This window comes from Lichenostomus cassidix, chromosome 10 (genome assembly GCF_008360975.1).
Source record: "Lichenostomus cassidix isolate B80296 chromosome 10, HeHo_3.0, whole genome shotgun sequence".
Lineage (NCBI taxonomy): Eukaryota > Metazoa > Chordata > Aves > Passeriformes > Meliphagidae > Lichenostomus > Lichenostomus cassidix.
This window is the reverse complement of record NC_139491.1, coordinates 19,612,180-19,626,398: the sequence shown is the minus strand read 5'-3', so window position 1 is coordinate 19,626,398 and position 14,219 is coordinate 19,612,180. Positions and strand designations below refer to the sequence as shown.

The following is a 14,219-nucleotide window of genomic DNA, read 5'->3' as shown; positions in this document are numbered from 1 at the left end:
AACACCCAGAGCCTGTTTGCCCTGATAGAAGTTTTATTACAGAATTTTAATGGCACTGCAGGAGTAAGATAATTCATTAGAGCCCTAAAACCCAGCCTGAAAAATAGATATTTGCCAGATCTCATTAACCCCCTGGCTGCGGGTCTGGTCTGGAAGCAGGAAAACTAGTTTCTCTTCAGTAAGAAAATATATGTTGCTAAATGAAAAATATAGTTAGAAGAGTTACTGGCTCACAAGCTGCTCACCTGGTGGGGGTGACACCTCTACCAGCTCCAGCATGTGGAACGAGGGGTCGCTCACATGGAAAAAAGGAGGAGGTATAGTGTATATATATATTTAAAAAAAAAAAAAAAGGCAAAATTCAGGTTTGTTCACTTGGTCTGATTAAGAAATGGCCTTGGCTTCGGGCAGGAACGCTTCCCAGTACTTCACCAGCTGCACGGAGGAGAGGAAGAGAGTCAGGAGCCTTCAAGATGGAGCTGCAGTGGGGGAGGTCATGCTTGAGGGGTTCACAAGCTTGGCCTGAACTTGGAGGTAAAACCACATCAGGGACCACTCACCTGTTGCTGAGAGTTCAGTAACGTCTCAAGGTATTTTGTGACGTGGTTTCTGAAGTCCTTGGATTTCTCTTTCTGCAAGAGATGGGCATGAGGCTGGACCAAGCACCAAAACCCTCCAGATTTTGGAAAGGGGAAGGAGAAACCACTGGGATTTTCCTGTTCCTCCCAGGGTCCCACGAGGAGACCAGCACAAGGCACACAGAGGATTTTTGCCCACCCACCTTCATTTTCACAGATACCCTGTAGAAAGCCCCCTTAGTCAAAAGCCCTCAGCGATGCCCCAGCTCATGTGATAGGATTTAGGGATGCTGCTGTGCCAGGAGCAGGGGAAGGAGCCCAGGTCAGCTCCAAGGCGCCGAGGGCTGCCCCAAACGTACCTCAAACCGTATCACTTCCTTGCGGATGACAGCGGAAATGCGCTCAAAGTCCCTTTCGTACTGTGTCACCCGGGACTCCCACTGCAGAGAGAGGAAGTGCGCTGTTTTGGGGCAGGGGAAGGAACTCTTGCCCCCTCTCCACAGGGGTTTGGAGCCATGACTGTACATGTGAGAGGTGTTGCTGGAGCAGAACCCGCCAGGTCTTGTCATCACCTTGGCATGGAAGTCACGGGAGGTGTGACCACGAGCAGCCCCTCCCGCAGCCTCGCTCAAGGCTGGCTTAGCCCTTGGTGCTAAGGACACCTGTCCCTCCTGCTCAGGAGGTGCTCCCCAGCACAGAACTTCCATTTCCCAGGCCAGATGATTCCCCACTGGATCACAGAGGGCAGGAGCAGCACAGAGACCCCATGCTCCATTCCCTACCTCGGAGATCTCATCCTTGGCCTGCTGCAGCTTGTCAGGTTTGTTGGCCCACAGCAGCCTGGCCTCCATCTCCCTCTTCTTCTGGAGCATGGTCTGGGCATCCTGCCACCGCTGCCAGGTCTTCATGCGCTGGTCAAAGGCTCCCTGGAGGGAAGGAGGGGCAGAGATTGAGCTCTGTGCTGCCGCTACACTGGCAATGGCTCCAAGGGGTTCTCCCAGCAAGGGGACACTAGAGGTCCTGGACCAAAGCTGAGCCAGAACACAGACCAGGTCCTGTTCTGGAGCATCCACAGCTCCCATACGGACCAGTGGATCAAGGATATGGCATTCTGGCCTCCGTGACAGGATGTGTTTGGGGCAGGAAAGGGTCAGCCTGCTGCACTTGCTGCTCCCATGGGATTGCTTCTTCCCAGTGCACCAGATAGGCTGCATGGACTTGATGCCCAAGTCCAGGAAAATCAAGACTTAGGCTCTGCCCCAGCAGGCACTTGGCAGGTTTATTTTTACCACCTGGATCATAGGTTCCCAGCTCACCGCCTCAGCTTTCACCTCTGGAATGGCTGGGGTCCCTCATAAGCCATGAACTTGCTCCACATCCCCTCTGAAGAACAGCAGCATGGCCAGGCCTCACTTACAACCATTTTCCAACCTAAGTGCACACCTGGACAATCAGCAAGTTTTCCTTCTGCCTGAAGAGGCCATGCCCTGTGTGCCCTCTGCCATGTCCTGTGCTTGAGCTTGGAAGACCTCCTGGCATCCCTAAGCCTAAGATGGGTAGGGGGAGCAGGAGCAAAGGAGTCCTTACCCTTACAACCGAGAGAAGGCGGATGTAGTCCCCCAGGAGCTCAGCCAGGAGGAAGAAGTCATTGTTAGCCTGTTCATGGTGCAGCTGCTCAATCTTCTCCTCCACCTCAGCAAGCTGGGACAATGCCCGGGATAGGGCTGTGTTGTCCTCTGAGCTTCCCAGCATGGCCAGACTCTTGGCAAACTGGGCTGTGTTCAACGCCAGCTCTGGGGAACAGGATGAAAGTCAGGAGATGCACCAGGTGCTCCCCAGCCCAGGATTCAGCCCTTGGAGCTGCTTTTGCATAGCCCCAGGAGATACCAGCTGGAAGAGCCAGCAGCTTCCAGCCATGAGGGGAAGAGAAGCAGCAGAGCAGAAGGACAGGCACAGCTTTGCAGAGGTCAGTCAAAACATTCAGAGGAAGGAAAATATCCCCACTCCCAGAGGATGTCTGGGAAGGAATAAATAAGGCCAGCTCTGATCAGGTTTGCTGCAGCAGCCTTCATTCCCATGAGGATAGGCTAAGGGAATTTGGGTTGTTCAACCTGGAGAAAAGAAGGCTCCAGGGAGACCTCAGAGCCCCTTCCAACGCCTAAAGGAGCTCCAGGAGAGCTGGAGAGGGACTTGGGACAAGGGACTAAAGTGACAGCACAGGGAGAATTGTTTCCCACTACCAGAGAGCAGGGATAGATGAGATATGGGGAAGGAATTGTTCCTTGTGAGGGTGGGGAGGCCCTGGCACAGGTTGCCTAGAGAAGCTGTGGCTGCCCCTGGATCCCTGGAAGTGCCCAAGGCCAGGCTGGATGGGGCTTGGAGCAGCCTGGGACAGTGGAAGGTGTCCCTGTCCATGGGAGGCAGGGGGAGACAAGATGGACTTTAAGGTCCATTCCAGCCCCAAGCCATCCTAGGATTCTATAATCCCACAGGATACAGGCTCCCTTCCACACTACCACCCCAAGCTTTTGGAGTGGGACAGAAGAATTGGGGTGACCATTTTACATCTGTCTCCCATGAGGAAGAGACAGAGTCCTTTACAGCACTGTCCCACCTCCTTGGAAGTGTGCCGGGGACACCTGGCCTTGGTGACCTCCCCCAGGCATGGCACTGTCCCAGCCCAAACGCCAGAGCACAAGGTGCTGCTCTGGTCACCTTTCCGGTGGTTCACCAGCGTCTCCACCACAGCGTGCAGCTTCCGCAGCCGCTGGTCCTCGCACTCCACCTCCTGCAGCTTCTCCTCGAACCACTGCAATGGGTAAATCCAGAGCTAATTCCCACAGGTGGGGTTTTTTCCCTGCACCCAGAGCTGGAGCTGGGAAGAACACATGGCTCCAGACTGAGGACAGGGACAGCCCAGAGGTCAACACTTACAATATCTGATTCATTCATCTTGATGGTCATTTTACTGACAGCATCCGTGGCTTTGTTGAACATCTTCATTATTCCTGCTCCACTCAGGGTCTGCGTGCTTACTGCTCTTGGGAGCTAGAAAGGAATGGAAAAGTTTGCTTTGCCATAGGAGGAGACAGAGACAGGCTGGGAAAGCTGGGGGTGTTCAGCCTGGAGAAGAGAAGGATCCAGGGAGACCTCAGAGTCCCTTCCAGTGCCTAAAGAGACTCCAGGAGAGATGGAGAAGGACTCTGAAACAAGGCCTGCAGGACAAGAGGAAATGGCTTTCCACTGCCAGAGGGCAGGGACAGATGAGATATTGGGAAGAAATTCTTGGCTGTGAGGGTGGTGAGGCCATAGCACAGGTTTCCCAGAGAAGCTGTGGCTGCCCCTGGTACCCTGGAAGTGTCCAAGGCCAGCCTGGATGAGGCTTGGAGCAACCTGGGATAGTGGGAGGTGTCCCTGTCCATGGCAGGGGGTGTAATGAGATGGGCTTTAAGGTACCTTCCAGCCCAAGTCATTCCATGACTCCGTTTTGCCCGTGAGGTAATTGTTGAGTGATCTCTCCCTGACCTTACCTCAACCCACAAGCCTTTTGTTTATTTTCTCCCTCATGTCTAGCTGAGGGGATGGTTCAGCAGCTTTGGTGGATACCTGGTATCAACCCACCACACTAGTTCCCACTCCCATTCCCATTCTTACAGGGTTCTGCTGCTGCCTGCTGAGCTTTGCAGGATCCTGCCTCATTAACTGCTCATGTACCATTTCCTTCAGCATTTCCAAGGATGCCTTACTCCACCCTACTGACCTCCTCCTTTTCCAAGAACTCCCTGACATCCGGGTCCTGCAGCATGGTTGGATGGCTGACCACTCTCCGAAGGTACCTGTGGGAGGAACAACTCCAGGAGTTACTTACGCTGTAGCAAACCTGGCTCTGAGCCATCACAGCAACACAGCTCGGTATTTACTCCAGAATAGCAGTTGGGAAGCTGGAAATCAGAACCAACAACTGTTCTAATTCACCCACCAATTTTCCTACCTCCCTGGGGAGTTTAGAGATGCCACCATGAAGACCAGACCTGCCAGACCTCTCTGAGGTCCCTCACTTGGTTCGGGAACAGCCGATGGGGTCGTACCTCTCTAGAGCAGCCCGACGTTTTTCTAGGAACTCTGCAGAGGAGGAATCTTCTTTCCCAACCTTCACTTTGGTCATGCCTAGCACAGAAGGAAGATGTGATGAATGAGCTGCTTTAAACTCCATACACAAGGTAAAGCAGTTTATTACAGACTATCAGGGTGACAGTGGAGGAGAGGAATCTTACAACAGGAACTACACTTTGGAAATTTGAAATCTGTTCATACCTAAGGAATTGACATGCCGGAAAGAGGCAAAGCAATGGGGCTGGACTCAAGTGAACAGCAATTCAGTGACACTATATACATTTTATTCCTCAAAGCAGGTGTGGAGGCATCTGTGAACTCCATGAACGATTTAAGGCCAGAGCTCCAAGTATGTCCCCAGAGCTTTGTCTGTGCCATAGAACCCAGATTATTTTCCCTGGCTCCTCTGCAGCTTCCCTGTCACAGCTCCAAGACTGCTGCAGGCCTGTCCTCAGGCACAGAGCTCACCATCAGAAGGATCCACGAGAGCTGTCAAGGACCAGCAATGGTGCTGTGCAGCTCATCACTCACCAATAAGGCTCTTCTCAGGCGGCGGAGGGACAATGAAACCGTTCTGGGCGTGTTTCTCCGACAGCTTCTCATAGAGCCCCAGGAAGTCACTGAACCTCCTTTTGACTGAGAACTGCTTGCTCCTGAACATCGGCATGCTGGTCTGGGGGAGAGATGACACTTGGGTCACACTCCCCTGGGAAGCCTGGCCCTGCCAGCTGTGCCTGCTGACACCTCTGGTATGAAGTGGGACAGCACCAGTTCTGCAAGAGGTGAGCAGCAAACAGAGCAAGTTTTGGCCCAGGTTTTCCACAGTTTCCCTCCCAACTGGGCTCTCCTTGGAGCCAGCAGCAGCATTAATGGCACTTAATAACGAGCAGCTGTTCCTACAGCCACGGGTTGTTTAGTAAGCCCTGCCCACTGCCTAATCCCATCATCCCTGGTCCACATGGGAACAGGGACACACACCCCTCAGGGACACCTAAGGACTACAGAGGCCACCGGTGCTTTGGACTGTGTTTGCACAGCAGGAATTAAGGATAAAAAGTGCTCTAGTCTCTTCTTCATACCACAGGGTATGAAGCTGGAGCAACTTTCCAGCGCCCAGAGCAGGACTCCAAAGCCCTCCAGCAGCTACATTTCTCATGGAAACTGAGGGGAGCAGGTCCTGACACAAATCCAACTGCAGCAGCAGCAGCTCTGCAGCGAGTGCTGAGGTCAGGTCAGCTCAACCTGATGATGCCTCTGGCACAGAACCTTCAGCAGCAGCCCCAGGCTCCAGGACTCTCCCAATGGATGTCATTCCTGCTGTTCCCTCCAACGCTAAGCATCCCTATCAGCCAGGACTGCAAAGAGGTAACTGGCTGAGAAAATAAAGCCAGTTTTCCTTTCAATAGATTCCAACCCTATTCCTCAGCTAGGCTCAGCCTTTGTGGATTATAACTCCTGAATCCATGGAACAAGGCATTCAGGCCTCCTGTTTATTTAGGTCATTGCTGGCTTGGCTAAGGACAGACAGTCCAGCTGCCTTTAAGCATGGAAAAACAGACATAGAGGGGTTAGACATACCTGTGTTGACACTTTGTAGGCTACATAGGCATTCATGCCATCCCCTACAGAAAACAGAAACAAGGTGTTGGGATCACAACTCCAGCACTTTCCACTATTCCCTGAACACAAAGAACAAGGCTCCTGACCTTTTCCTGCCTCAGTGATCTGATTTTGGGTCTGATGGATTCCTGGATCTTCCCGCAGAACCACAGGCAGCACCCTGCTGTGTGGCCCTGGACTCCTGCCCAGCAGCCACTTCCCAACCTGCTTATCCCTCCCCACACTTCCTATGGGAGCCAGCGCTGACAATTGGGCACTTGTTGTGCTGGCAGCGTCTGGGCTGGCTCCACGCATCTGCTCAGACCCCAACAATTCGGAGGCTGTGGGGCACATAAAACAGTCTATTCATAGGATGCAAGTCAGGCTGCATGGAGCTGGATCCTGGAACACCACAGGCAGTTTGCTCCAGCTCACACAGAAATCCCCTTGTTCACCTGGCAGTTCAACAGAAGGGCATCCTGTGAGCTCTGGTGCTACCCGTAAGATATGTCTGATTTACACCTTCCAGCTCCAGAGATCACAAGCCATGGAGTGGGAACAAGCTGCCACTCGTGAGCCTGCTCTGCTGGCTGGGATCAGATGTTACCTTCCACGTGGCTGGTCATGACACTCTGACCCCACTTTCAATAGACAGAAACCCTCTTGCTTCCCACTTTGAAGCCAGAGTTGCTTCTCTGGCAAGCACAGCTTCCAGGGAATATGCCAGAGCATGGAATAATGCACTTAGTTTCAGGTTAAGGGAATTTTGCCTACCCCATGCCAGCTCCACCCAGGGCAGTGATGCCTGGAAGTCACACCAAGTTGGTCAACACAGTGCCAGGAACCAAGAATCCCAAAAACCTGGCTCCAGGCTTTTCAGAACCTGGCTCTGCCTTGCTTGTTCTCACCCTAGGCTTCGTGCAGCATCATTTCTTTGAGATGCTAGAGGAAGTTTTACAGAAGTTATTCTGGGATAAAGTTTGTGCTTGGGGACAGCCCAGAGGCCACAGCTGCAGGGCCAAGCCTGGCTCATCTAACCCTGTTCACCGTGCAGGACAGTAACTCACCAACTTTCTCCGGGTCACTCACACCCACAGTTAGGTCAAATTTGTCCTCCTGCTCCTCTTCTTCCAGCTGTTTGGAGAAAGCACACAGGGACAGCAAATCAAACCCAGGAAATCAGAGTTCAACCCACCCCAAACCATTACGGTGAGCTTGTCCCCCTGCCAAGGCACCTCTGGCACCTCAGTTTGGCCAAGGCCATTCTATAAAGCCTTCCAGCTCCTCATTGTGTCCCCGCAAGGATCCCAAACTGGGTTTGTCATTCCTACCCCACTATTTGCCCAGACTGATGCGCAAAGTGCTCAGCCCCAAGATGAAACTGCAGAGCTCTGCTTCACAGCTTGGACTTCAGGACCAGATCCACCACTATCAGAGCTTCAGAAGCAGTCTGGACCTCCACATGAGCAGGAATGAGCTCCACACCAGCAGGTCAGTGGGGCTCACTTGAGCCCCAAGTCAGTGGTATCAGTCCCAGACTGATGGCCCAAGATACAAATCAGGGCATTCAATAAGGCAATTATATATTAATTACATCATTTAGGATTCATGTTTTCAACTGAGTACACAGACAGATTCCTGCCAAAAACAGCTTGAAATCTGCAGGACAGTTTGGAAGAGTAATTCTCACCTCCTCATAGCTCTTTGAAAGGTTTCTAGTAGAAGAACTTGCAGCTATGTCTAATGAGGGTGAAGGATTCGATGCTTTGGCCACCTCCTTCTTCTGGTTGTTCTGTGTGTTGTCAAGGGACAGTTCCACAGTGGCATCTGTCAAGATAAGTTTGCAAGGGTCAGCCTCTCTCTTGGAGTTTCTGGAAAGGCAATTGCAATATTCTTGCATTCGTGGGATCTAAGGAGTAACAACAGTCTTAATTAGCAAAGAAATACATAGGGAGGACACCTGTAAGCGCTGGGAAGAGCATGACAAAGCATCATCACTGCAATAAGAGCATTTGATCAATCCTGCTGGAGAACATTATGTTAATCCAATGAACTTCTTATTCCAGAAGGAGCCAGGCATCACCTCTCACTGATCACATCATTGCTGTGTGCTAGAGGAGCTGCACCCTGGAACAGCTAAAGCCAAGCTGGATTTTACCTGGCACATGGGCCAGCCTGGGAGGAAGGCTGCTTCCCAGGCCACTTCTCCACCTGGAGGATGTAAAAACTTCCATCTCTTAGCAAATGTGCCCAGAATTCACTCTCAGCCCATCATGCTAGGTCTGGGGAAGGTCTGACCCTCCTCATTTTCCCCTGATGAGGAGGGTTGTGTTTCCTGTTTCCTGGGAACAGCCAGGTCTCTACTAGAGATGTTTTCTCCACTGGCACAGAGGCAGGAGAAGGTGCAGAAGGAAAATCCTTTAACTCTGAGGAGACACTCACCACCGCAGGGCTAAAGCAAACACAAGCAACCCCCATTTTAACGCTCTTCAGCTCCTAAACAGTTAGTCCTGTGGCAGGATTATCCTAGAGATCTGGAGGAGGCTGCTCCAACCTTCCCAAACACAACACCAGAGCAAGCAAACTCGAACATGAGTCTGAGATAAGGACTTGTGATCTGCATTTGGTTATGGATATTTTAGGTCAATCACTCCAGGCCTGGAGCTGAGAGAGGCCCAGCGCACACAGACTCACCTGCAAATAGGTCCTGATCATCCTGCTCCACATGAACCCCATTCTCTTTGGAGGAGCTGCTCACAGGGAGAGGAGATTCTGCTTTCGGGGCCAGGGAGTTGCTCTGTGAGAGCATTAAAAGCACAAAAACATGAGGTCATTTATGCTGAGAGATGGAAGGGCAAGCATGCCACCTTCCTCATCACCCCACCCTGTGCTCTTCCACCCACCCTTCAGCATCACCCTCTCTGTCACTTTTAAGGACAAGTGTCACACTGAACTCTGGAGCCAGTTTCCACCCAAAAAGGACCATCTTGGCTGTTGGGAGCAGGCTTGGGGACAAGGGGACAGCTAATCCAAGAGCTTTTATGCCAACCAGTCCTCCCCACAAGAAGACAGAACTGCCCCTGCATTTCTGTTACGGGTGTCTGCATCCCAAATCATCTCTCATTTTGCAGGCAGAGAGATATTCCAAGGAAGAAGGGGACAGCAAGTGCTATCCTGTAGGTCCTGGCAGAGAACAGAACAGGTCTTTGACAGGCAGTAAATGCAGCTCTATTAGAGACTCCGAACCAACAGCTCCTTGGCACTCTCTCCAGCAAGGAAGCACCATCGGATCCTGTCACTTCTGAAGCAGTGGAGCCGTGCTGATGTAGCTCTTCTTTGAGGTGGGCTCATGTCTTTGGGTGGTAAAAAAAAAAAATAACCATCGAAACATTCACTTGATGGAAAGTTCTCCTGTACTTCAGGATATTTTCCTAGAGGAGGGACTGCTCCCAGCTTGGATCACAGCAGTCAAAGGCACGAGCTATGTTTGTTAGTGATGGAGAGCAGGGAGCAGAGACCCCCATGCCAAACATCCCCCCAGGCTCCAGGGTCCCTCAGACTAGTGTCCAAGCCAACAAGAGGACCACTACCAGTGGTGATCTATGAGTAGAGGGCTCACACAGCTCCTCTGCTCCCCCAGGAAATCTTCAGGCTCATAGAGAACCCCACTGCACATGGACAAAGTGTTTTCCTACCATAACTGCTTCCCAGTTTGCCTTAAATTTAGTTCCTCAGACATGAAAGCACCACACCCTGTTCCTACTTCTCCATCTGCTGCTACAGAGGAGCTGTGGCCTCGTTAGATCAGCCCACGACAAGACACCAGCCATCTCTGGGGCCAGATTCAGCACCCCTGTGTGTGGGCAGACATCTGTCCCCCTGCGCTGGCCTGATGCTCACCACAGGGAAGCAGAACTTGTTTGGGAAGAGCTGATCCTTTGGGGCATCCGTAGAAAGGGCTGTGATCACATAGGGATCCAACCTCTGTCAACAGACAGGTGAGGTCCAGCTCTGGTTCCATTCAGGTCTGACCCAAACGCTTCCTTGCTGGCGATGCCCAGTGGTTGTTGAGCCACCTGAACGCCGCCAGCCGGGCGGATCTGCCTCCCCTACTTCCCAGAAAGTGTTTTTCTAGCGTTCAAGGGCAGAGACAAGCAAAGCCACCAGGTCACAAGAACAGCCAAATATTAGTTACGATAGTGGCTTCCACAACAAAACCAAACATCTGATAAGCTGCTGTGGCTCACCAGCCTCCCTTTCCAGCACAGGGATGTGTAATTCCCATGAAGTCACACAGCACTTGGTGCTCTCCTCATTTGGTGATCCACAAACCATCAAGCCACCTACTACATCCTCCAATTCTTCACCGAAGAAAGGTCCTGAGAAGTTCCAGACCATCTCCATGACCAGGTGCCTGCCATAGGTACCAGCACCTTCCTCTTGCAAGACCCAGGGTTGAACTTTCCCAGGTTATTTTACAAACATGCAACCCAGCTGCTGTTTTGCCCAGAGCAGTGTGAGTTTCACCCTCACAAGGTCACAATCTACCCACATTCCCCCAAATCTACCTTGTTCCCTGCTGCAAACCCACTGGAAATGCAAGCATGACTCAAGGACACCAGGCAGGAGCTGCACCAGAAGAGGAGCAGAAACAGCTCTGGCTTTGTGACAGTGGCAGGAGAAGCTTGGTCAGGCCATTCACAGCAGGTTCATTTGGTCATGGCCACAGTCCACTCGAGGCATCCCTGGGCTGGAAAACTGTAGAATGTTCCTGGAGAGCTTTCTGCCACAGACAGATCAGGCAGGCTAGAAAAAATCTAGGTGAGTTGGGCAGGGGCTCACAGAGCTCAGAAAATCAACCCCACAGCATTCCAGCCTCCAGCCTGATGGAAGAGTTTCCACAGCCCCGCCAGCTGAGATCCTTGCTCCATGAAGACACTGATCCTAAGGACCAGAGGCCAGTGGCTGACTGGGGAGGTATTCAGCTTGGGAAAGCACCAGTCAGTGCTTTACCTCCCCTCCTGCCTGGAGCAAAGCTGAGACAATGCCAGCACAAGTCAATGCCAACAGCCTTCAGCAACCTGGACTTTCTGCACAGGAGACTGCTGGAAACAAAGAAAGACACTGACACCCTTCACACCTCCACCTTCAGCATGGACTTATGCAGCAGCACCTGGTTTGCTGAACAAACACCACCAAGCCCTCCAAGACCCTCCTACAGCCCAGTACAAGGCCCTAGTGAGCAGAGGACACCAGATGCCTCCTGTCACCTCACCCCCCACACCACCCTCAGTCTCAAACTAAGAGTGCCATGCCAGCACCCCCTGGATTTTGAGGGGACTAGAGCTGATGATGCTGGGGGAAAGCACAGGAGACTTCTCCTCCCCCGTGAAGCCTAACAAACTGCACAGCAAAGAGGCTGAGCTGTGGCTGCCACTGTGGGATGGTCGTGAGTGATCTTGAAGCCCATCTCGTTCTACCCCCTGCAGTGGGCAAGGACACCTTCCATCAGAGCAAGCTGCTCCAAGTCCCATCCAACCTGGCCTTAGGCAGCAGTTCTATAGGAACGGAGAGGTTACAATCTCGGAGAAACGGGGGAGCAGCCGAGCATGAGCCCTTTTTCAATTCCACAGCCACGGGAGCCGCTCCGTGACCCCGACTCGGCCCCGCGGCTCTCTCTCTTCGCAGCCCCCCGAGATCCCTCTTGAAGGGACACGAATCCAGAGGCATCGCTCCTCCTTTATAGTGGGGGATTTGAGAGTGTTCCTCCCTATTTTTTCACCAAGCCCGGAGGACGCCCCGCCGGGGACAGGGGGCAACCCCTGGCACACGGGCCCGGCCCCGCAGCGCCCCTGGGGCGGCGCCCCGCCCGCGGCCGCACTCACGCTGCCGGTGAAGATGTCCTCGCCCTCCGAGTCGCTGTCGGGGGCCCCCGGCCCGCGCTGCTCGGGGAAGGGCGGCGGGCGACGCTCGGCCGGGGAGGGCGAGCGGGAGCCGCGGCCGCCGCCTGACGCCATCGCCGCCGCTTCCGCCCGCGCCCGCCCCGCCGGAAGCGCCCGCCGCGCCTTAACTCGCGGGGCGGGGCCTCGGCTGCGGACGGGCTTCGGATTGGGCACCGCCTCTGCCCGCCCCGCCCCCACCGGCAGCGACAGCCAATGAGCACCGCCACAGGCAGGCGTCGCGCCGTCACCATGGAAACAGGGGTGCCGGCCGTACCATTGTGCCGCGGAGAGGGGAGCGTTTCTACTCCCCCGGGGAAAAGTGGGCGAACTCGGGGCGCCGTGTCTCCTCAGCGGTCCGATTCAGATGGCTGCGGTCCCTCGACAGCCCGGGCAGTGATCCCGTGTCTCCTCGAAAGCCTGGGGAGAGGTCCCGTGTCCTCTCGATACCCCGGGGAGTGGTACACTGTCTCCTCCATACTTCAGGGAGTGGTCCCGTATCGCCCAGAACATCCCGGGTTGAGTCCCTTTCCCCCCCAGAAAAACATTCCAGGATGAGCCCCGTACTCCCTGAAAACATCCCAGGATGAGCCACATAACCTGGAGATGTCCCAGAATGAACCCCGTACAACCTCCAAGACATCCCAGAATGAGCCCTACCGTGTTGCCACACTACAGCACTTCAGACATCCCAGGATGAGCCATATAGCCCCCAAGATGTCCCAGGATGGGCCTCACACCCTGAGGATATCACAGGGTGAACTCATACAACCTCCAAGACATCTCAGGATAAGTCCTATACCCAAAACATACCAGGATAAGCCACATGCACCCACCAAGAGAGTCCATACCCTGCTCCATACCTTGGAAATGGCCCAGGTTGAGCCCTGTAACCCACAAAAATGTCCCAGGATGAGCCTCATACCTCAAGACGTCTCCGGATGAACCCCATACCCTGAATATGTCCCAGGATGAACTCTGTACATACTTTGAAGATGTCCCAAGATGAGCCATATACCCACCCAAGATGTTCCAGGATAAGTCGCAGACCCTGAAGATGTCACAGGGTGAACCCCACACAGCCACAAAGACATCCCAGGATGAGACATATACCCGCCAAGATGTTGAAGGATGAGCCCCAGACCTTGAAAACGCCCAGAATATACCCCAAGACATCCCAGGATGAGACTCATACACCTCAAAACATCTCAGATTAAGTCCTGTATCACCAAAAACATCCCAGGATGAGCCCCATACCCTGAAGATTTCCAGGATGAACCCCACACACCTACAAAAACATCCCAGGATAAACCCCATACAACCCCCAAGATATCCCAGGATGAGTTCCATAACCTCAAGACATCGCAGGATGAACCACATACTCCCAAAAAGACATCCCAGGACGAGCGCTATAACCCCCAGGACATCCCAAGATAAGCCCTGTGCCACCCAAGATGTCCCAGAATAAGTCCCATAACCCCCCCCAAAAAATCTCAGGATGACCCACATACTCCCCCTCCAAGACATCCTAGGATGAGCCATGTACCTTAAAGATGTCTCAGGATTAACCCCCCACAACATCCAAGATGTTTCATGATGAGCCCTACAACCCCCAAGATCCAGAATGGTCTCATATCCTGAAAAGGGCCCAGGATGAGCCCTGTACCCTTGAGACAACCCAAGATTAACTCCATATTAACCCCCAGACATCCCAGGATGAGCCCCATACACAGCCCCCAAGACATCCTACGATAAGCTCTATACCCTCCAAGATATCCCAGGATGAGACAAATACCTTGAAGATGCTTCAGGATTAACCCCATACAACACCCAGGACATCCCTGGATGAACTCCATACACCCCAAAACATTCCAGGATGAGCCCCATACCCTCAAGACATCCCATGATTAGCCTGATACATTATTAGCTCCATACCCCCAAGACGAGCCCCATATCCCCATGACAGGGACAACCCACTCAGAGTCATGGG

At 53.1% G+C, this 14,219-nt stretch overlaps 1 protein-coding gene across 1 annotated transcript; it reads right to left on the bottom strand.

Moving 5' to 3' along the window:
* Positions 1-15: 15 nt before the first annotated feature.
* Positions 16-12,347, bottom strand: SNX1 (sorting nexin 1). Its single transcript, XM_085071136.1, has 15 exons — positions 12,176-12,347; positions 8,985-9,087; positions 7,981-8,117; positions 7,358-7,424; positions 6,270-6,313; positions 5,223-5,364; positions 4,667-4,745; positions 4,339-4,414; positions 3,513-3,626; positions 3,294-3,387; positions 2,166-2,371; positions 1,361-1,504; positions 938-1,018; positions 561-632; positions 16-435 (listed from the first exon to the last, which is right to left on the bottom strand). Exons 1-15 carry the CDS (start codon positions 12,305-12,307, stop codon positions 385-387), a joined length of 1,542 nt encoding a protein of 513 aa, XP_084927262.1. The 5' UTR covers positions 12,308-12,347; the 3' UTR covers positions 16-384.
* Positions 12,348-14,219: the final 1,872 nt, after the last annotated feature.